Source organism: Rhamphochromis sp. 'chilingali' (genome assembly GCF_963969265.1).
Source record: "Rhamphochromis sp. 'chilingali' genome assembly, chromosome: 19".
NCBI classification, from domain to species: Eukaryota; Metazoa; Chordata; class Actinopteri; order Cichliformes; family Cichlidae; genus Rhamphochromis; species Rhamphochromis sp. 'chilingali'.
The window spans coordinates 22459246-22481560 of record NC_137946.1 but is presented as its reverse complement, the minus strand read 5'-3'; the positions used below and the strand labels follow the sequence as shown (position 1 = coordinate 22481560).

Sequence of the window (22315 nt, the reverse complement as noted above, 5' to 3'; positions counted from 1 at the left end):
AATGCATTTCAGCTTGTGGCCTTCATCAGGGTCATAGTAACATATAAACCAATTTGTGTTTAAATAAAGGACAGAACACAGAAAAAAGGGGGAAAAAATTTAAATGAACCAATCACACCTTAATAAGTAAACCACCTGACGTATAACAGGATGGTATTGGTTGATAGGGTAATTGGTTAAGTCACAGCCCAAGTGAATACTGGACTAGACCATTAACGATAAAAACGGCGGGGGGGGGGGGAGAATATTCCCCACCTATCTCTTAACATAATACATATGAGAAATACACAAAAAGAAAGAATGTTAAAATTATACAAAAAAATAGTAAACTGATTACAAGAGAATTAAAAAAGAATTAAAAAAAAGAAGTCAGTACAACAGATTGGAAAACAAGACACCGCACACGGAATCACATTTGTGAAAAGGTCATTTATGCCTCTAGGATGCAGACTTATAAGAGTTGTCTAGAATGCTTCTCTTTTTTGCTGATAAAATAAATAAATAAATATTACCCATGTGAAAATAAGAGACAAGGCAAAATAACTGGCTAAAAATAATAAAATCATAAAAGGTACAGTTCACAAAAACTCACTGACAGAAAAATTGTCATTCATACCTCTAGGATGTAAACTCTTAAAACGGGATATCCAGAATGCTTCTCTATTTTTCTGCATAAAATTAATATTACCACCTCTTTGGGAGAGTTTAAGGACATTAATGCCTAGAAAGAATAAAGGTGAATTATGGTGTTTATCATTCAAATGTCTTGCAACGGGACTGGTTAGATCATTTCTCTTGATCGAACTTCTATGTTCATTAATTCGATCTTTCAGACGGCGGGATATTTTTCTCACTGTATCATGTAGATTACATTTTTAGTTCTGCATGTAATCAAGCCCTTAATGGCAAGTATTTTTAAAAGGTCAAAACTTTGGAGAACATTTAAATTAATTTAAATGAATGTAATTTACATTTTGAGTACAGCGACTAAGACCTCAGTCACACAAGCGTAGAGACTGCACAACCACCATTTGCTAGGGAAAAATATGTTTTCCATGACTGGTTGGCAAGTGTTTGCTGGTCTAGAGACTAATCAGTGACCCCCTGGTAAGCACAGGTTGCTGGAAAAAAATTTTGGTAGTCACAAGGGAAAACTGGCCACAAAGAAGTATAGCTATTGACGACAAGACACCATAACCTGTCTGCAAACACTCAGCGCCTACTTGCTGCACTGCAAAAACAGCTATACTTGAAACAAGCCAAATATTCTTAAATCTGACAAATTTTTCTTGTTTTGAGCAAAAAAATCTGCCAATGGGGTAAGCAAAAGTTGCTTGACTAGAATTCTTAAAACTAGCAAATTAATCTAACTGCCATATGCCTTTTAACTAGACAAAATTGTCTAAAATGTATGCTTATTTGAAGAAAATGTGACTTATTATAAGTAAAAGACACTTTGATATTTAGAAAATCTGCACCTAAAATGAGTATTATGCTTTCTTGAACAAGCTGTTTTCAAGAATTATTTGCTTACTTTAAGATTCTATACCTTAATTTAGATTTTTCACATTAAAAAAAACACCTTACTATAGGACAAATTTTCTTAAAACTGAATTGTTTCTTTCTTGATTGAGCTAACTATAAGAATTATGTTTCGACTCTGAGAACAATAATCAGCAAAAATTTCTGAGAATAAGACACCATCTCTTCAAAAAGCTACTAAAAATAAGGGAATTCATCTTAAATTAAGACAGCAAAAGCACTCTTAGATTTTGCGCTTTTATTGACACAGCAATGGGTCAGTAACTCACTGAGGTCTGTTCCAGGAGAATCATGCCTAAAATTATACATTTCAGCAGGGTACTGTGTAACATGGCCAATATAAGAAGTGCATATTCCAGATACTCTTAAAATGAATAATAACAGTATAACACACTCATGGCTGGTATCAAAAATAAATTTTGCTGAAGCTTAAAACAATCACTATTTCAAATCCTATATTACATAACATTTTAGAAGAACAAGTTTAACGACCACACAAACAAACATGTGTTTTACATTTGAACAACTTTTCTATAGAAAAAAAAAACAACCTCACTGACTAACACTGAGTCTGATAAACAAGGCAGATGGAGTCTGTCATCTGGGAGACTCACTCAATGAATGACTTCCACTCACCAAGCGCCTTCTTGTAAGAGGGGGTTGAATCTCGGTCATGGATGGAGTCTTTGAGTATTTCAGTTTGCAAGACAGACAGCAGCGTGGAAATGCACTATGGATATGTGAGGTGGAGGGCATAGTAATATGCCATCAGATAGAGCAGTCCCTCATTAAGATCCTTCCGGTCAAAAGTGCTCACCGGTGTGGTTCCAACAGCTATCATGCAGTTGCCTTCAGAGACAAGCAGAACTGGACAAGCCAGGGGTCGCTGACGCAGGTAGCCTTCAGGGTCTTCTGAAGTCTACATGACAGAAAAAAAGAGTATTAGAACAAGACTGTAAGAAACACAATTTTTGAGTTGCATTACAGTTTAAAATAGATCAACTTTTTTTGTAGGTTTTAATTAACATCAACATGTTATGGGGATCTGAACTTTAAGAATATTTGACTGACTCCACAGTAAAATATATAAAATGAAAACATAACTGCAAAATTCAACAATATATACACATAGAATATTGCAGCCTTACCTTTAGGACATGGAAAAAAGCCTCACTACAGATGCCCAGCTTCTTAGGTGGTACTGTGCTGGAAGGGAAAAGCATGGGAAGGGCTCTGAACACAGCTGCTGCATGTTCCACTGGTTTGAAAAAAGCAAAATAAGACAGGGCAACACCATTAAACATTGCAAATAATGTAATCTGCAAAGCATAAATGTAGACAAATCAAGATACTGTAGCATTACCTCCATCCAAAGTTTTTGGATGGAGGTAAGTGCTGGGTTCCTCTCTGAAGAAGTCACCATCTCCAGTAGTTGTTAGCGTTTTTTCAGCAGCAGTCTTGTTCTAAAATACAGTGTACATAGGGCTAATTTCACATAAAATTGCACAAGAACTTTAGGTCTCTAAATATGAAAGATAGTACAACAAAATATCAGTAAAGTGTTGAACAATAAAAAATATGTATATTTAATAAATGTGTAGGCCACTTGATTTAAATCAAAACTAAAGAAGATTCTACTGTCTATCTGTTAAGTGAGTATTGGTGGAATTATTTGAAACTGCATAAAACAAGCTGGTGTGTTCTCAGTTTTGTCACACAGCGATAGGACAGAACTTACTTCTTCACATTTGTGCACTGCAAGCCATAGAGCCCGACGCCTGAGGCAATGTTCAGGACCAGGAAACAGATCTTTGATGTCATCTCGTGAAAGTGATGAGAGCAGGTCTTCTCCAACATTTGCTTCTGCAATAGGAGTTTCCAATTATCACTACATTGCATTATCCTCATGTGCAAGCCAGCTGACAGCTTTGCTTGGGTAACAGACAGGATACATAGGAAACATAATTTAATATTTACCATTTAAAACCATGACTCTATTCCATTATTCTCCCTCCTCACTGCTCCACAGGTTCTAAATTACCTTCCTCCTATTGACTGGTAAAAGTAATATATTTGTGATACATCAATTAAATGCATGTATACATATAAATTTTTTTTTTTTTTTTGCTTCCTGGGCTAAAGTATATAATGAAATAACTTCACTAATAGAAATTTGAAACTCCCACAATTTCTGTAAAACTGGCATTAACTTATGGCACTTTGCACACTTGTTGAATAAATTCACAGACACTGAAACTAATAACTGGACATGAATTCTTTCATAACTTTCTGCACTAGCATATTTAAAAATGCTAATGCAACTAAGCTAACCGCACAGCTAAGCTAAGCTAACAACCGGGTATAGCCTGCCATGCTAGCGACTTAACATGCAACATACCAGAACACAAAACATAGAAAAAACAAAACAGTCACATACCTTTCAGGTTGGCAATTGTTATTTCGTCCAGTTTTTCCATAGCGTGCCTTAATTTCTTCACACTGTACCAACTGTATCGCATCTACACCCAGACCCCAAAATCCTGCAATCCAACCGCTTAGGCACGGAGCTAGAGGCGGGAAGGTGGGCTGTACCAACTCAGGAGTATGGGGTTGTGTACGGAAATAGTTTAGTTCGCTCTTTTATACCTATAAAATGATATATATTTAAATATTTGACTATTTAGTTAGATTATGTTCTGTAAATACTGACGTGTGGGTGCTGTTACTTACTACAGCTGTTATAAGGCACTGAATTAGGATAGCCATTCCTACCCCATAATGGAATAATCCTGGTTATCTTGACTTTATGGGAAAAGTAGTTCACAGACCAGTAAAACAAAATGATTTGGCGCTGTGTTATCTACATCGTTTTTGTGGGTCTGACCCTCAAATCCCTACTGAGTCATATTAATTCTGCACATAGCCATAGTCCAGATTTCCGTGAAGATTGTGGCATAGATGGATGTGTCAAAGAATATCGTGTTTACAGCTAATTTTGGTATCACATTCTTCGAACACACTCCGACCACCTTGCCAATGGACGATGCAGCGGATCGATTAGGACACAAAAATCTGTAAGGTGAGACTGACTATATACTTTAATATCTTTGAAAATAATCATATAAAATATTCATGTTAGATGTCTACTTGTTTTTACAGCTTAACAGTAGATATGTTAATGCTTATTCCTTATAATCCACAACAATGCTATCTATTTATAAAGAATATTCTGATAGTGTTTAATTTCTTCTACTAGAGAAAACAACATTTTGTATTTTTTTAAACTTTTGTTTTAAATAAACCGATTGTCATGGTCCGCAGTCTCCTTGGTTGTTTGTGTTTATTAATATTCATTGTGTCAGTTAGTTTCCTAGTTATTTGTTAATTATTTCCAGTGTTTAGGTGTTCTCTGTACCTCCCTTGTCTTCAGTGTATTGTCCCTGGTTCGATATTCGTGTTTATTCCTGTTTTACTTTGATAGTCCCTGCCCTGCATCGGTGTATTCTGTTTTGCTTCCTCCTGGTCTCTTCTCATCTGATTAGTGTCAGCTGTGTTTCGTGCCTGTCTGCCAATTCCTCGTTTCCTTTTGTGTGTGTATATTTAGTGTGTTCTTTGTCGGATCGTCTGTATTCTCTCCTGTGTTATCATCTGTGTTCCCTCCCTGATGTTTTCATGTCTTATGTTCCTTGTTCAAGGTTGTAAGGTTTTTGCAACATTTTCCATGTTTCCTGTGTTCTTTAGTTTAGCTTTCCCATTTTAGGTTTTTGAGGATTTTTCAAGGCTTTTAAACTACAGTTAAGCTGCCAAATAGCAATGAGCATTAAATGAATATCCATTTATTAAACTCAGCTTGAAAACATGCATATTTTAGAGTAAATTATAAAATGCAGTATATTTCTGACATTAAATTTTTTTAGAAATTATCAGTGTACCTTGTATTTAATTTCCTTATCCGCAACTAGTCAATTAATCAACCAATCTCAATTGCAGTTCTAGGAGGGAACCCTCATCAGCAGTGAACAGAAATCTGAGTAACATGTGGGCATACAGGACTGATTCAGTGGTGGAAAGCCAGCCAACAATGATATGATATGAGATTCCATTCCATATTACAGTTTCACACACAAAGATATGACATGTGCGGTCATGAAATATTACCTGGGTGATGTAATTGGACTACACGTGAGCTCAACATATGTTTTATAAAAGGTACACTGCTTTACATGCATGAACTGTATTTTCAGGTTATTGTTTTGGACAGTTTTGTGACAATTTTTAAAATGAAGTTGTTGTTTTCCTATAAATTCTGACAGTTGAATGCGATTTTAGCATTGCCATAGTATAGATATACTGATGCTGATCTATTATTCTGTTTGACATGGCCTAAAGTGAATGAGTTGTTCTGTTTCTGTTTTTCAAATGGGCCTGTATTTCATGTTTACCATGTGCTTTTAGTTTATATACTGCATATTGTGTCAAACTTGACAGCAATTATATTAAACTTTAGTGTCAATAAATACATTTCTTAAACTGAGCAGCTGTTTAAATGCCCTTACTCTTGAAATGAGAAAAATAATCTTATTTTTATTCTGGAAATTCAACCAAACCATTGTCATGCCTTGTAACTGGTAAATAAAGCTCAAGATGAGCTGAAATATCCTTTTAAGGAAAAGTTAGACATATTTTCCTAGAATAAGCTTTATTTTCTTGTCCAAAACTTGCTTGTTAAGAATATATTTTCTTTTTAGGCAAAAAATAAGAAAAAATGTCCATAAACAAGGTTTTTTTTACTTTCTTGAAAATCGTTTTTTGCAGTGTGGCTCGCTACTGTGAGTAGTCTGATGTTCACTGTACCTTACTGCTGCAACCAAAATGCCTATAATTAATATTTATATGAATTTTTACTAAATTAATCTTATAGAACAGAAGAAAATATATAAGTAGCAGAACCCTACTGCTTCAGTAGCTGCTACATCCTTTGTAACCTTTTAATACTGAGCTGTCAGACTAAACATAATGGCTGTCATATTAAGGACAGATCAATCAATCACAATCTACCACCCTCTGCTCTGCACATCCAAATCACAAGTTCAGTTCACTTGATAAATTGTACGGCAGTGAAAAACAAATGAGGAGCCATGGTAGGAAGGAAAACAGCCACAAGTACAGGATGACATCCAAGTCTAAGACATAGTTCTCTTAATGACATCACAAATCTCCTACACTGAAATGCATGCACACACAGACTTTTTGGAAGCAATGACAGAAAAAGCAACTGACACAAGTCTTTGGATTTTCAGTAGGGGTGGGGGAGTGAGCTTACATTCCTGTTTCCTGTCAGGCTACAGGAGGAAGCTGGGGAACTGGGCTAAGACAGTGTGATTGAGCTGATGTGACATCCACAAGGTCAATTCTCACTCCTTTCATGCTGTGGCAGCATTCTTAGTGTGATAGGAAGTATTCACATCCAAAATAATGTCTAACTACCTGGTCTTCAGGGGCAGGCACGGTCTGATGGATGGAAAAGCCCAAGAGCGCCAAGTAAGGTAAAAAGCATCAACATAAGCACAATTAACTGAACTTTACTCACTTAAGAATATCATTAGTGCACCCAGACCATGGGAGTACTTCAGGGAATCCTTGAAAGTTTATATTCCCACGTCTTTAATGATATCTTAAAAGGGAGAAGTTCAAAGATTCTGAAGCCAAAAAACACAAGGGATGAATCTAATTATGCTGCGTGTCTGTTTTCAAAGAAACTGGCTTAAAACACCACCAAAAACCACTACCAAACCCAAATACAAACATGCAAAAGTGCAAAACAGGAGTCCTTGCTTGAAGAGCGGTTATGGCTTCAATTCAATGCAAGAAAGATGAGCCTCTTTATAACTTGTTCTTCTAGTTAGGTTGCACACAAGCAACCAAATATCCTTCCAAATTCAACCTCAGAAATTGCTGCTGGAATATCTAAAGGTGACTGATAGACAAGCTTACAACCCCTTTTAGTCCATTTGGTTTCAAATCATTTAGCATAAAGAGACAAAAAAGCATGCTTAATCCAGCCGTGCCTGGGTTTTTAAAGACCTCTAACATACTGAATGTCAAACGATTACCTGCATTTTCAATAATTACCTCTTAGCTTTTCTTTTCCAGACCACAAATCCACTCTTTAGAAGCATATAGAGACAACTTCGTAAAACGAGTAGCTTCTAGACTAACAAATACAGTTGCAATGATGCAAAAGTTTTTGAGTTATGTGCAGAATGGGTGTGCAGAAACAAAACATCAAAATGTGCCCCCCACCCCCCAGACATCACTTTGAGCAGTAGAGACATGGACAATACTTTTGATTCTTGTTGCACTAAAGGACAATTATTCTAAGGTACAGTGCTAATTGCAACCAAGCCAGAAATGCCTGTTGATTGCACAGCATCAACTCTTTGCATGCATCTACAAAGACAGCATGCTAACACAAATCAAGTAGAGAAGAGTGCTGTGCAAGCTGAGTTTATGCTAACCCCAGCCAAGAAGCCTGAGCCTGATCTTCAGCAGGTAACAGTTACAGTGATACACGCAGTCATTCTTGTATCACTACAATTTCAATCGCTACTATTTCTACTCATCAAAAGAACTCAGTTTGCTTGTTTGCCTGTTTGGGCTGGCTTTCCTATTTCCTGTCGTCTTTATGTTCACACTTACACACTATAAAAATTATAACTATTGTTTTTGTCCTCATTAGATAAGACAGTGGTAAATGTTCTGCCGGTGCACTGCTATAGTTAAAAGAAGCATTTGATGTTGTGGACTACAAAATTCTGATTGACAGCAACCTGCTAATTCACCCTCATGGCAGAGTGAAATGGGCATTCTCCCATTTGTCCATTCTACTAGGACAAATACTATAGCATCACAGTCCACTCATCCAATTCAGGGTCGCGGTTGGGCTAGAGTCTATCCCAACTGTCTTAGGGCGAGAGGCAGGGTACACACTGGACAGGTCACCAGTCTGTTGCAGAGCTAACACACAGAGAGAGAGAGACAACCATTCATACTCATATTCACACCTGTAGGCTATTTAGAATTTCCAGTTGACCTAACCCTACTAACTGCATGTCTTTGGACTATGGAAGGAAGCCAGAGTACCCTGAGAGAACCCCCGCAAACACAGGAGGAACATGCAAACTGAAAGTCCCTGGCCTGCTGGTGATATTGAACTCAGGAAGTTCTCGCTGTGAGGCAACAGTGCTAACCACTGCACCACCGTGCTGCCCTTCATGGTCACGTTAGCAAATATATGTTTGACCTGACAATTGACAAAGAGATCTGAACCTGATGTTGAATAAATGGCACTGCATTTGAGGCAAAGAAACAAGGAGATGGTGTAACGGTAAATCTTTCTACAACTCAGAGCTTATGCCCGCCCAAAAGCAAGCACAGCCATCACCTTACACCTAATCATCTCAGCATGAAGAAGTGTGCAAAGATTCACAACTTATTTATGTTCAGTTCAGCTATGATAGCCATCGAATAAAGTGGCCATATGTGTGGGTCAGGTCTTTATGAATTCCTCATGGTGACTGAACCTGGCAGGGGAGGATTTATCCGTGAAAACAGATGGGCAGGAAAAGAAGGAGGGAGCCATCAAGCTGAGTGAGCCCTGCTGGGCGCCTCCTTATGGCAGAATGAATTACCAGAGTCTGGCAATGCTTAACGTCAGAATGCAGCACATTATCCCTGACTGATTATTTTTATATTGAATAGACTGAACCAAATTAAAAAGTGCACAGACAAAGTTAGAATAACACTGAGCAAAAATACATAGTAGAGATATGCAAGTTTTTGCAAGAATCTTTGAACTGACTGACAGCTTGAAATATGGATTTTATGCTTCAGTCAAGTTAACAGATATTTTCTATGAAGTTCGGATATCCCATTGACCAGATTAAGGTAACACTATATTAAAGAAACTGCTTTTTTTTCATATTTCTAATTGCTTGGCATGCATTGATAATATTCACCAAAGACCTATGATCTCATAAGACCAAAATCCAAAATCCAAAATAAGGGTGAGATAAATTCACAAAAATCTTGTAAATAACCGGCCTTGTTCTGAAATAAATACATGATGCTAGTAAATATTAAAAACTCCAGAAAATAATTAATATTTTATACAGAAATTCTGACTTATGTCTTCGCCCTTGAGCAGGTGTGCACTACTGTAAGACCATAAATAATCATTTTTTACCATGAGTAATGAGTTATTTGGCCTACAAAACATGACAAAAGAATGAATAATGTCCGCCATAGTTCTCCCAGATGGCATTTTCAAGCCCAGGGCAACATCTTCAAATTGCTTGTTTTGTCCAGTTGATGTAAGACAGGGAAAATAAGAAAAAAAAAACTGTTGATCCAGGATAGAAAGTGTGAATAGCAACGCATAAAAAACATTTTTTAGGAGTTTTGAAAACTACTGCCACAATTGCGTTATCAAGAAGTCCCAACAACTATTAGGGATGCCTGGGAACGTTTAGCGCTGTTGCATCCTAAATAAGCGTAGTCGGTACCTTTGTAGCTTCCCAGGTTACCAGCGAACTGTTGTTAGTGTTAGACTGTTCTCAGTAAAAGTTGTATTGAGGAGCAGGGATAAACACCCTCATACAGAAGAAGACACCAAAATGGACCAAACTTCAGCCAAAATGATGCCTGAGATGAGCCCATCCACAACACATATTAGCAATAAATATGTTGTTTTGTGGTTTGGATTAACTGCTATGACAATGTTAACTACTGCATACTATTTGACACTGGTCAGATTTACTAGAACACCAAATTTGTTTCACCTATTAAGACATGTCAGTATGTAACCTGTGAAAAAGGGCTATTTCCTTACATGAAAGGCTTTACCCAGATGTTTCTCCTGCAGCAACAAAGCTGTAAGTATAGTAGACTGGCCAGGCAGGACTGCGTTACCATTCAGTCAGTGCTAGCTATGTGGTTCGATGATGAATAGTAGCCAGTGGACCAGCATACAAACACACAAGACTTATCTGTTTAAAAAGAAAAAGCTGTTCCCTCCTTTGGGAATAAGCAAGAATGCTGTTCTGGCATTTTTCACTACACTCCTGGATAATTTAGTACCCTGTTAGTGAATTATGTGCATATCTCTGCGTGTTACACGACACGTATTCTAGTTTTCTGTTACACAATACAGAAACTATAAATAGTAATAAAGCCAATGTGAGAAAACAAATCTATAACTGACATTGAATTAGTACATGGACTGTGTTTTACCTGTAAAACCGCATAACGTGTTGAGCAAACAAAAATCACACAAAATGTGCAATTATAAAATATGTTATATTCTCACTAAACTGTATTATGCATTATATATGTTATATATGTGCTACTTTAAACTGTATGGAAAACATCTGAGCATGTATATGTAAATTCTAATTTGCTTTTTTTGCCTTTCCTTCATGTGACTAAACAAAATTTGTTTATTCCATCGTAACCAATTTTAGCAAGCTGTTCCCTCAGCTGTAATAGCCACACAATTATTAAGGGTAGATGGATGCCCAATAACAGAGACTACTCCTCACTGAGCCCAGGAGATTAAAAAGAGCAAAGAAAAAAGGTAAGGATGAGAAACAGGAGCAGAAGATCACATTTCCTGTCTACTGTATGCCATTCCACTAACATATAGTAGATAACATTGAAAAATGCTTTCACCTCCAAGATCAGAGATGCAATTATTTTCAGAATCCAATGTCAAGTTCTTGTCCATCTCTCATTGATGACCTAAGGCAAAATACTAGGCCTGCAAATGTGCACTGCATGAAACTAAGATAGTATAGAATACATAAAATATGTTTCTGTTGCTTATTTATTGAGTTTCTAATGTATTGTTACAATTACAGCTATAACAGTTTTCCATGTTAAGACTTTTTTAAGTTAGTGTTACTTTTTCAAACTTTAGTTAGCCCGTAATTCTGTATAAATTCTACCCAGCATTAAACAAAATTAGCAACAGTCCTCAAATGAAGGTGCGCAGGTGGTTGGTTTGAGTCTATGATACATGGCAGATTGCTGTGGCACTGCTCCAAACATTTTCAGGCTTTTAAGAAGACTAAGTGTGAAGTGTGAATATCTTGCTTTAAAAAAATAAATTAAAAAAATTAGTGAGAGAAACTAGCTGAGATGTTTACCCTGTCCACAGAACAGTCAGAAATAACTTACATTTCTTGGTGAACATAACTCATTATTTCTTAGTGATTTGTCTGCCAAATTCAAACAAACTGAGAGTTAAAAATGTCCAAATTCATTAAACTCCAATAATATGAGAGGTGTGGCTTGTGTTAACATGAAATTTCCCTAGTATCCATAAAATAGAGGTCGACGTCCCAGGGCTAGCGATTTTTTCAGTCGGGGTACCAAAATCTATCTCTGCCCTGCTCGTCGGGCTATTGTAGGAAGGAAAAATATATGTCAATGCTTTTGCATTCTTTCGGAAATGTAGCTGGGTAATTATGTCATTGGCATCGGTGAGCCACTGTCAATATGTGACATATTGAAATCGCGTTTGAATTTGCGCTTGTTTTTTTGCTTTCACTTTGCAATCGCACGAACTGTGTATAGAGAGCGACAGCACTGATCTGTGAGTGATGATAATTTGTGCACCAATTCCTCTGACATCGTCTTATCAATCGTTAGCTTACTATGCAAACATGACAAGTGAAATCTCCCGCAGCAAGCTTAAACATGTGAGAGGTTGATCGCGCAGAGAATCGCTGAGCTTATGTGAGTGCGTGTGTAAAAGCAGCAGGATATATATTTGACTACGATGACCTGGATGACTGAGAACCTTCACAGACAGATATATATTTTAGTTCTGCTGAGCCAAATAAGACAGGTCAGGGTGAAGAAGTGACAGCCAAAGAAAAGCTTACCACAAAACGGAGAAGTTATGACAAATCAGACTATAAGGCAAAAAGAAAGTGCAGCTTTATGGTTTCATGGACAAAAGAATTTCTGTGGCTGCAATATGACGAGCTAAATAACCAGGGCTGCACATAAGTGGTCCGCAGGTGCGCATTCGCTCTCAAAATAAAAAACATGCACAAGGGTTAGGGTTAAATTTAAAAACTGTACTTTTGAGTTAAAATATATATTTATAATTTTAATAAATAACAAATTAAAAAGGCATGAACATTTTTTTGTATCGAAAAAATATCGAACCGTGACACCAAAGTATCGAACCGAACCGAACCGTGAATTTTGTGTATCGTTGCACCCCTAATAAATAGAGATGTAAAACTAAAGATCATCGATGTTAATGAATGGGGGTTAATGAAGTTGGGCAAGCTGACATTTAATGACATGCTAGCTACGGCGCTATGGTTCGGCTCTAAACACAATACCACAAGGAAGATCGAGGATGAGAGTAATACTGTTCTAAAAGTTCATGTTGCAGAGCAAAGACACCTTTGGCCAAGAAAGATTTCTGAGAAGAGCTCGGCCACAACACGAGATGAGTCATTAATATATTTCTTTATGGTTTGGATTCATTCAGGGAGAGCAGAAGCAAATGGATGGTTTGGATGGTTTGGATTCATCGCTGTGAAAACGTCCTGTTCTTACAGTTAATATTCACACTCACTTATTGGCCTCACACTGATTAATTTCTAAAGTTTGCAAATATTTGGTGTTCAGGACACTGCAGAGACTGCTTAAAGATGATCCTCAAGTGCATATTGTGCATATGGTATAATGTATCTTATTCATTTATTTATAGAGGTTTTGACTAAAATATTTAATTTTTCTATTCATGAAAGCAGAACATCGTGGATAAAAATGCAAAAATCAAATGTTTTATTTCCTTCTGGTTTCTTTTAATTGAAAAACAAACAGATTCAGTTTTTCAATTCAACAACTGACTGCACAAAATATAAACAGTCCTGTTTTTGATATTAACCCTTTAAGACCTACCATAGAACCAAGTCCGCCAGAGCTTATATTATATTTTTACATGCTGTGGAGCCATTTTTGGGAGCATTTCAAGTTGCTATACATCAATACAACCATTATAGCCCAGATTTTTATAATATGTATGCATTAAGTGCATAGAAATTACATAAATTGCAAAAAAGTGCAATAAACTACAAAAAAATAGAAAATCGTTTTTGTTTTTTTTAACATATATTTCTAGTTAGAGAAATTTAAGAGGCTTATCTCTCAAAAGTGTAAATACAAAAAAGTTGCACAAAATAGTTTTCCACCATAGGAAATTTATTTTGAGTGTCTTCATAGTTATATTTTTGAAATACACCAATTTTTATATACTGCAGGAAAAACGAAAATAAATATTATAGTGCAAATTTGCAAAAAAGCAGCATATGCATCAAAATAAACTATTTCCAGCAGTGCAATATGAGTCCTAAGCATCCCAGAAACGACACATAAAGTCATAAAATCAAAGATAACTTTTAAAAACACCAGTATAGGCTCATGAGGCCCTGATGGTAAAAAACTACATTTCCGCAAAAATGACGTCACTTCCGGTTTAGGGCAGGTAATGGCCGACATGCGAAAGTTTGCTCTGACGTCTATTCCAACGTAGGAAGTGTTATGAACAGCTGATCGGATCGGCAAAGCCTGTTTCTGGATTATTATGTCTTTGTTGCTGCAAGCGCTTTTTATGCAGTTTTTGCAAAGCTATATGTGGAAGGAAACCGGGACAAGCAGATGGCATAAGATGTAAGTACAACTCCTCCGGTTTCATATACAAAAAAAAAATTATTGCGCTAGCTTATGTGGTTGCAGTGCTGCCGCAATTTAAAAATTGTTACGCAAAACAGAGCGTGCCCGCTCCGACCGGTTTTAAAGGGTTAAGTGATGTCCAGTATGAAGCTTTTCATGCATTCTATGTATTTGTGTCTTAATAAAAAATGTATAAGAAAGGAATGACCTTACTTTGGTCTAGTATTTTGTGCAAAAACCACAAAGGCACGAAACTGCAAAAACCTTCTCTGCACTATGTGTACCCTTCCCTCCTTCCCTCCTTCCCTTACCTGCAAACCAATATTCTCACAGTACGGTCAAATATACGCGAGACCCTGAGACCCTTGGGGGCTCCCTAACAGAAGTGTGATTCAGCATGAGATTGCGAGATTAATCTTGATTTAGAATAAAAGAAAAAGGAGTCAATACCTTTTCTTTCACTGGGGGCTAATCAGAAGTGCAGGAGGCAGAAAGTGACACACACAGACACTCAGACACTGCAAAACTCTGTCGTCTGTAATCTAATTTCAGCCGCGGCATGCCAATTCATCACAATTACCTACTCAGCCTGGATGGTACCATTAGAAATACATTGTCTGCATTACCACAGAGAGAGAGAGAGAGAGAGAGAGAGAGAGAGAGAGAGAGAGAGAGAGAGAGAGAGAGAGAGTGTGTGTGTGTGTGTGTGTGTGTGTGTGTGTGTGTGTGTGTGGTCATGTGGGAGTGCATGCAAACTTGCGCTTTGATGTCTGTTTGAGAACTGAAGCACTCTCAGTCTCTTTGCAGACTGTTTCATATTCAGTTACATTTTCCTTACATCCTGAAGACTCCTGCATTTTTGTCAATAATCGCTAAGATCACATGCAGACAGATATTTGTGGTATTTAGATTATTAGCACCTTTATTAGAGCAGGGCTAAAAAAAAAACAGCAGCAGAAGTTAAAAAAATCACATAGAATTATAATGCTTAAATTGATTTCTTTAAACTTTGTACAAGGTTATTGTTGGCATTACACTGCGTGGATATTACCAAGCCTGAGGTAGTTCACTTAGACCCTCATTGTAGCTGTACAACATCATACCACTATGGGATTGTGCACAAGCTAAAAGGGTCTGATTGAACCAAAGGATATGAGGAAAATATACAAAGATTTCCTTTTATAACTTTATATCAGTAAAAGCTAAGTAGATTTTTCAGGTAAACTAAAATCATCCTAACTGGCATCATAAACTACAGAGATTGGTTCTGGTAAACATTTATTTTCAGAGATGTATAAATGAATTGTATGATGTTTTGAAATAAGATAACCACTTCTTACAAGATTTGCATTCTTAATGGCCTTTTGGATGTTTGTTTTACATTTGCACCTTTCTGATTGGTTTCTGAACAATAGAAGACGATTACCATGCAGCATTTTGCAAACTAAGCAAATGTTTCGTAGCTTGCAGAAAATGGAGTAAGCTAAATGTACCTGCACATAAAAAGCCAATCTAAAACACCTAAGTTAGTCCTCATTCAAATAGGTGTGTAGGCATGTCTACAACCATCTGGCAACTACAAAATATTTTGTGATCAGTTGGTAAGAGGTTTTTTTGTTCGTCATTAGCAAGGAATTGGTTGCAAAGAGATATATTGAGCTGCACCAAAAACTTCCTTGCCTTTTTCACTATCAGGTTGCCTTGGTCACCAATAATCTGCCTACTTATCTACAAAGCTTTCACAAAATACTTGCCAAAGTGGTAATGAAACAGAAATAAGTGATGAAAACCAGAAATAAAACTAGAAAAGCTACAAAGAAGATGACTTTTGTGTGGCTCTTGCATTGCTCTGAGGAAAAAGCTCCACAGAAATGTAATTGTTGTACAGAAATTGACCTGAAGATGTAACGTTGTAGAAGTTGCTCTAATAAGACTTAATTATCATACACAAAGACATAACATTTTGAAACCTAGCAATGAATTATAACACTGTCTTATCCTGTGCTGAAATTCAGATTTTGATCCACCTATATTTTTAAATAAACCTCCATCCACAGGGAATACTTACCAGGGCAGGACAACTCTGATGCATGGGCCATCGGACAAGCAAATACTTCAAAACTTTTGTGCTTGTTTGACAAAAAAGAAGCACCGCAGTCATACGGGCTTGCTTCTGCATGCTCACACGCACACACACTAATGCACTGCTTAAGTAAATTTACAGCACTTGCGAAACCTGGAGTAACCTCTCAGAGAGGAGCAGTGAGGAGTGACACTAAGTCTGGGGTATTAGGTAACGTCATTAGTGCTCACACTTCATTAGGCAGAGACAAAAAGAGCGAGATGGAAGAGTGTGGAGGACAATGTGTCAGTCAGTGTACATCAGCTCAGCTGGACAAGGAAGTGATCCACATGCTATAACCTCAAACCCACGATATACAAGGACAGTTATATCAAATCATGCCATGTTTCACATTTTTAGCTAAAAGATATTGCAATATGGTGTCTCCTGCTGACTTGTTGGTTCCCTACTAAGTCCATCACAAGGTGATAAAATGACTCAGGCATGAGTCGAAAGGAAAGGACGGTGTGTTTTGACAAACACACAAACTTAAACTGTGGAGTGTAGCATTTAATTGTATGGAGAAATGGCTAAATAAAGGAGCTAATGCACAGCTACATTAGTTTGGTCAGTATAGATTGGGTAAAAATCCTGTAACCCTTTGAAGCCACATTTGAAAGGAGTTTTAATGATGTACATTGTTCACTTAAAAGGGGTCACAATTCATCAAACAATGCTATCTCTGTCTCTCTCTCCTTTATTTTAAATATGGACCAACTAGTCCATTTGACTCTGATCAGCTAACTGTTGGGGATTAATAGTTTTGCTGTAATGTCTCAGCACTCAAAAGCTTCAAAGTCCTCAGTCCTAAGCATTAAAACCTTTCAAATTTCTGCTGCAGTATTACACAACAGGATCAGTTTTCTTCAGTTTGGTACAATTCGAAGTGGTCGACTGGCCATTATTCAAATAAATTCTCTCAAATGTATGCAATATACGAGAAAAAAAGAAAAAAGAAGAAGAAAAATCTGAAAGCCATTTTGAATGATCATGTTTAACAATTATGGAGCATTGCTAGAATATGTTCCTTAGTGATACAGTCTTTCTTTGATAAGTAACTCAATGCACCGAATAGCATGTAATCCAAATTCATTTAGTCTTTATTCCTGAGAAATGTACAGGCCTCTGGAGTGTATGAGCATTCCTAGGAGCACATTACATTAAAGTACCTGCAGCTGGAGGGACATTCTGCTGTGATTGGTGGTTACGGTTAGGTTCGGTTGAGTGAGTCGGCAGTTTTTGTAATCCAGAACCAACCTTGTAAAATTCTGTATTTCCTACTTGGATTACAACCAAAATTCCAAACTTCTACCACAAGACTTGATTTTATAAGAAAATTGGCATTTAGCAAATAATAGCATTGTTGTCATTCCCTCTATACCTTTCCATCTGGAGTTTGCGAGAGATCGAAATGGAATACGTCAAACACATTTAAAAAAAGGATGTTAATTTTTGACACAGAAAGCATCAGTGCCTGTGTTATCGGCATCAAATGTCTGCCTCAACATGTTGCCCTGGGATACGTGTTAATGTGTAGCTGGAAGGCAGATGTGAGCAAGAAAACGGAGACAGCGAGGCTTTTGTCACACGAAACAGAATACACAAGCAAAGGGAGAAAAGATAAGAGAAAAGCTATTAGATGGGGGAAAGTATTAGGTAATGACCTAATAACTCTAGAGTGCTGCAATAATACAGTTTGATTACAGAACTCTCACTTGTTTACTAGACCATGTGCAGAGGCATATTTTACACATTCAAACTAATACGTCCTGAAGACAATATAACCATGATTAGCCAAAAACCGGTGATAGTAGATAAGTGTAATTACCAAGACAGCAAAGATTGAAAACACATTTTTGCAACAAAAACAATGCTCTACACATATCCTTCAAGCCAGATGCAGGTAATCTGTTCGTTTATATGGTAATCTTTGTATTGATTGTTTTAAGCCATGTAACCTGGCTGGTATTTGACAGATAACATTAATACTAAAATTACTTTTATGTTACCTCAGCATTACCTTCCGGGGTACCGTCCTAATGTACATCTAGTTTCATCACGTCTCACATGTTCTGTCCTTTCCCATCCTCTGTTTTTGCATCACCCTGTCTTGTCTCGAGCTATCTTGTCTCACCTAGTTACATCTTTTCCTTCCTTTGGTTTTATTTGATAGTACAGCTCTTTCCCTGCAGCATCCAAACATCAGTTTAAATTTAACTGCATCTGAAAAATAGCACAACTAAAAGCAACTGATTAACATAGTCTGAGAGGAAAGTTTGATTTCTTGACAAGCAAGTTAAAGACGACCCTTTTATTGTTCCATGTAGGAAATTTTGGGCTGACAAAATAACAAGGAAGTTTTGTCATAAGTCTGCAGGCTAAAGGAGTTGAAGTGTGAATAAAGGCAAAGTTGACTAGGTCTGTATAACATTCTCCTTGGCTACAGGTATTTTCATAAATATTTATGCCTTAGCTTGGCAAAAGCTGCGATCACTTATTCTGCCAAGCATTTGTCAAACTAAACATGCTGATGCATTAAGTAGATCGGGAAACATTTGCATACTGATTTACAAATAATTGAATCTGACATGTAGTTTTGCAACTTTAAGCTATGAACGGGATCTACTTAAGCCTCGTAAGCAATGGCAGAGGCGGCTGATTTTTACAGGGCTGCGTAGACTGAAGCTGAAACCAATAGGGGCGACTCACGAAAGTGAATATTTTTCACATGTGGCACATGTTGACTGTTATTGAAATGGCTGCAAGTGTACTTGAACTTTCAGTCCAGTCTGTCTAATAGACCAAATTTTGAATGACAGGGTTGTTAAGACCAAGGGTCTGTGCTTGAGTCTCAGAATGTGGCACAAGAGACTTTTTACAATTCTAGCCATGTCACAGGATCACACAAATAACCTTCCATGGTACCATACACCTCCATCTCTCCAGTCCACCCTGCAAAACCAAATTTAATGCTTTTGAGGTCAAACTCTTTCATTCTTGCTTTCTAGTTCTCTTTCATTCTTTCCTTCTCTGGGTTTTCCACCTTTGAGGTTTCTGTGTTAAAAATGGTGTTGAACGTTCAAGGGCTGAAAGGTGAATGAATGTCACTCTTGGTAAATTGCCCATGAAGGACAGTATGGACCAAGAGAGAGAATACGAGAAGTGGGAGTAAGGTGGGTGTAAGCACTAAAGAGGCTACTGACGAGAGGTGAGGAATAAAGAGGAGAGAAGAACGAGAGAGAAGAGCTTGGAGAAGGAGCAACTATAAGATGTAGAAAAAAGTAGGAGAGCTGGGGGAGGTAAGAAGAACATAGCTGCCAGTCATTTCTTTCCCCTGTCAAACTTTGTTCCCTGTTGCCTTCAAGACCCGTATATAATAAGGTGGTGCAAATCAGGAGGAAAACGGGGAATTGAGAGCTCCAGGGACCTTGAGGAGCAACTGGAAATTGCACCATGACTCTGAAAGTTTCAAACTGTCTGTCTGAGAACCTGACAAATACAACACTGAAACGTAACAGGACACTGAAATATTCACAAAGCTTGGTTTGCCCACAGCATAAAATACGTATGAGACTGATACATTTGGGTATTCTGTGTTGAAACACTTCACTAAACACAGAAAATCTTAGAGGATTTGATATTGTCTCCTCTGCTAAAGGATACAATATGCGCTGCACCTGTAGTTATGCAATGAAGTGCATCTTTTATTTGCTTTTGTCTATTCTGAAAGTTTACCTTTCTTTAGAAAAAAATAATGTTGACTTTACTGATAAGATAGGCTTGTCATGCAAAAGTTTCCGTTATGATATTAATTTAACTTGACAGTTACTAGCCTCTGTCAGACAGACAGGCAGCCCTAGGCTTTCCCCAACTAAAGCATTTTCCGCTATATTACCTCATAAAAAGCTAATATAACACTGCTGGAAAACAAGTAGATTTTCCACTTGAGAAAGATTCATATCAAAAAGTCTTGCTGTGAGAACTGCTACATTTGCACACGCAGGTCTTACACAACTGTCACTAAACAGGTCTTCAAAGTAATCCTGGCTGTTTTCCGTATTATGAAGTCGGGTCCGTAATACTTCACACCACCACAGTGGATTTTAAATCCAATAATCAAGATATGATTGAAGTGCAGACTTTCAGCTTTAAATCAAAGAGATTTACAAAAGCATTGTTTAAACTGTTTTGTAACTACAGCCATTTTTGATTACAAGCACAGCATGATTAGGCTGAAAACCAAACTAAACCTACAGAAAGATAGGGAAAAAACTATAGAAGAGGCCAAAAAGGTCTTCACTGGTCAGCTTAGATACACCAAAAGAAGACAAGTAAACAAGGTCAATTTCATTTGTTAAGAAAAACAGCTTCATAGCATCTAGTCAAGAACATCCACAAGCCACCAGTAGTTGCTTCCTTGTCAGAGTGTACAGTCAAACAGTGCAATTGAAACAAGGTGAAAATCACTATTCTTTGGACAGATGAAACCAAGTCAAACTTGTACCAGAATGATGGGAAGAGAAAAACACGGAAAAGGAAAGAAACAGCTTGTGATCTGAAGCATACCACATGATCTGTCGCACATAGTGGAGGCAGTGTTACGGCTATATAATATTATGTATGGCTGCCAGAGGAACCGGACCACTAGTGTTTATTGATGAAGTGGCTGATGATAGAAAATTGATGATGTGTACGCTGCAAAAGTAACCCAAAGTTTTCTCAGTTCTTCAGCTGTCAAGTCAGTTACCTGATGTCAGCCCAACAGAGCATTTTTTGTCAGTTGGTTAAGACAAAACTGAAGGCAGAGAAACCCACAAACAAGCAGCAGGTGGCTGTAGCATCAATAAAGGAAGCCTGGTATTTGCTGAGTTCTCAAGTAACTGACTGCAAAGGACTTTCATCCAAGTATTAAAACCAATCCTTGGGTTTAAAATTACATTAGTTTGTCAAATTACTTTTGAGCCTTACAAAATTGGGGATTATGTACAAAAACAGCAGTAATTCCTCAACAGTTACTGCAGCACTTCTGATAAACGCCTTGAAGTAAAGCTAAAAATAATCACATTTTTGATGTGAAATCAAGTATGTAGAGGCAAAATTATATTATAAAAATAAATCTGTGATTGTCCAGACACTTAGGGAATAACTGAATAAGGCCAAAGTGTTTTTGTTTGTTTTGTTTGCTGTAGAAATATGTACAGATGTGTACCCCTCTTTGTGAATATGTCTGGATACTAGACATGCCGATGTCTTTGAGGAAAGAAATAGTGACAGTATGCTATTGTGCAAACTAAAAGTACAATATTTTTATTTATTTATTATTATTGACTAAGTCTTGCTCTGGTGCTTGAATCCACACACAGTTCATCTGTGCAAAATCATGTTACATCAAGGCCAACAACCTCATTAGGCACTCAGTCAGTGTAATGTAATTAATAAGTAGGTGTAATGTAAGAACACAGGGAGGCATACACTCTGATCGTGGACAGCTCTAAGCTGCTGAATGCAAAGACTCGAGGGAATGTAAATGTTTAAACTCAAATCAATAATTTAAAGGTTTTGTGATTGTAATTCCACTTTTGTTAACACTGACTGTTTTGGGTTTGTGATGTTTAAAACATTAAGGTCGTGCTAGCACTTAGATGCCATGACCAAGAGTACCCCTTCTTCAGGCTCTTTGAGGAAATGATGAATGCAGCATCAATACCTTAAATTTGCATTTAAGGTGAAAGTAAATATTGACAAAAAAATGCTTTAACTAACTAATAACTTTCACAAAGACGTGCAAATTAAACTTAGAGCACATGCAGACATTTATCATTAGAAAGTGTGTTTTTTCTAGCTATTAAAAAAGGTATTATGGCAGCAACACAGTGTACAGTATTATGTTGTAAA

At 37.2% G+C, this 22315-nt stretch overlaps 1 protein-coding gene across 3 annotated transcripts; it reads right to left on the bottom strand.

Annotated features, from left to right (window-relative positions):
- Window positions 1–1783: 1783 nt before the first annotated feature.
- Window positions 1784–5897, bottom strand: LOC308387293 (uncharacterized protein). Of its 3 annotated transcripts, none has more exons than XM_080867242.1 (5): window positions 3980–5897; window positions 3281–3405; window positions 2906–3005; window positions 2691–2800; window positions 1784–2461 (listed from the first exon to the last, which is right to left on the bottom strand). In XM_080867242.1, exons 1-5 carry the CDS (start codon window positions 4059–4061, stop codon window positions 2273–2275), a joined length of 606 nt encoding a protein of 201 aa, XP_080723368.1. In that variant the 5' UTR covers window positions 4062–5897; the 3' UTR covers window positions 1784–2272. The 3 variants fall into 3 exon arrangements, 2 of the variants coding, with proteins under 2 accessions (XP_080723368.1, XP_080723369.1); XM_080867243.1 differs by lacking the exon at window positions 3980–5897 and adding an exon at window positions 3520–3603; XR_013969915.1 differs by lacking the exons at window positions 2906–3005; window positions 3980–5897 and having other exon boundaries at window positions 2432–2461; window positions 3281–3659.
- Window positions 5898–22315: the final 16418 nt, after the last annotated feature.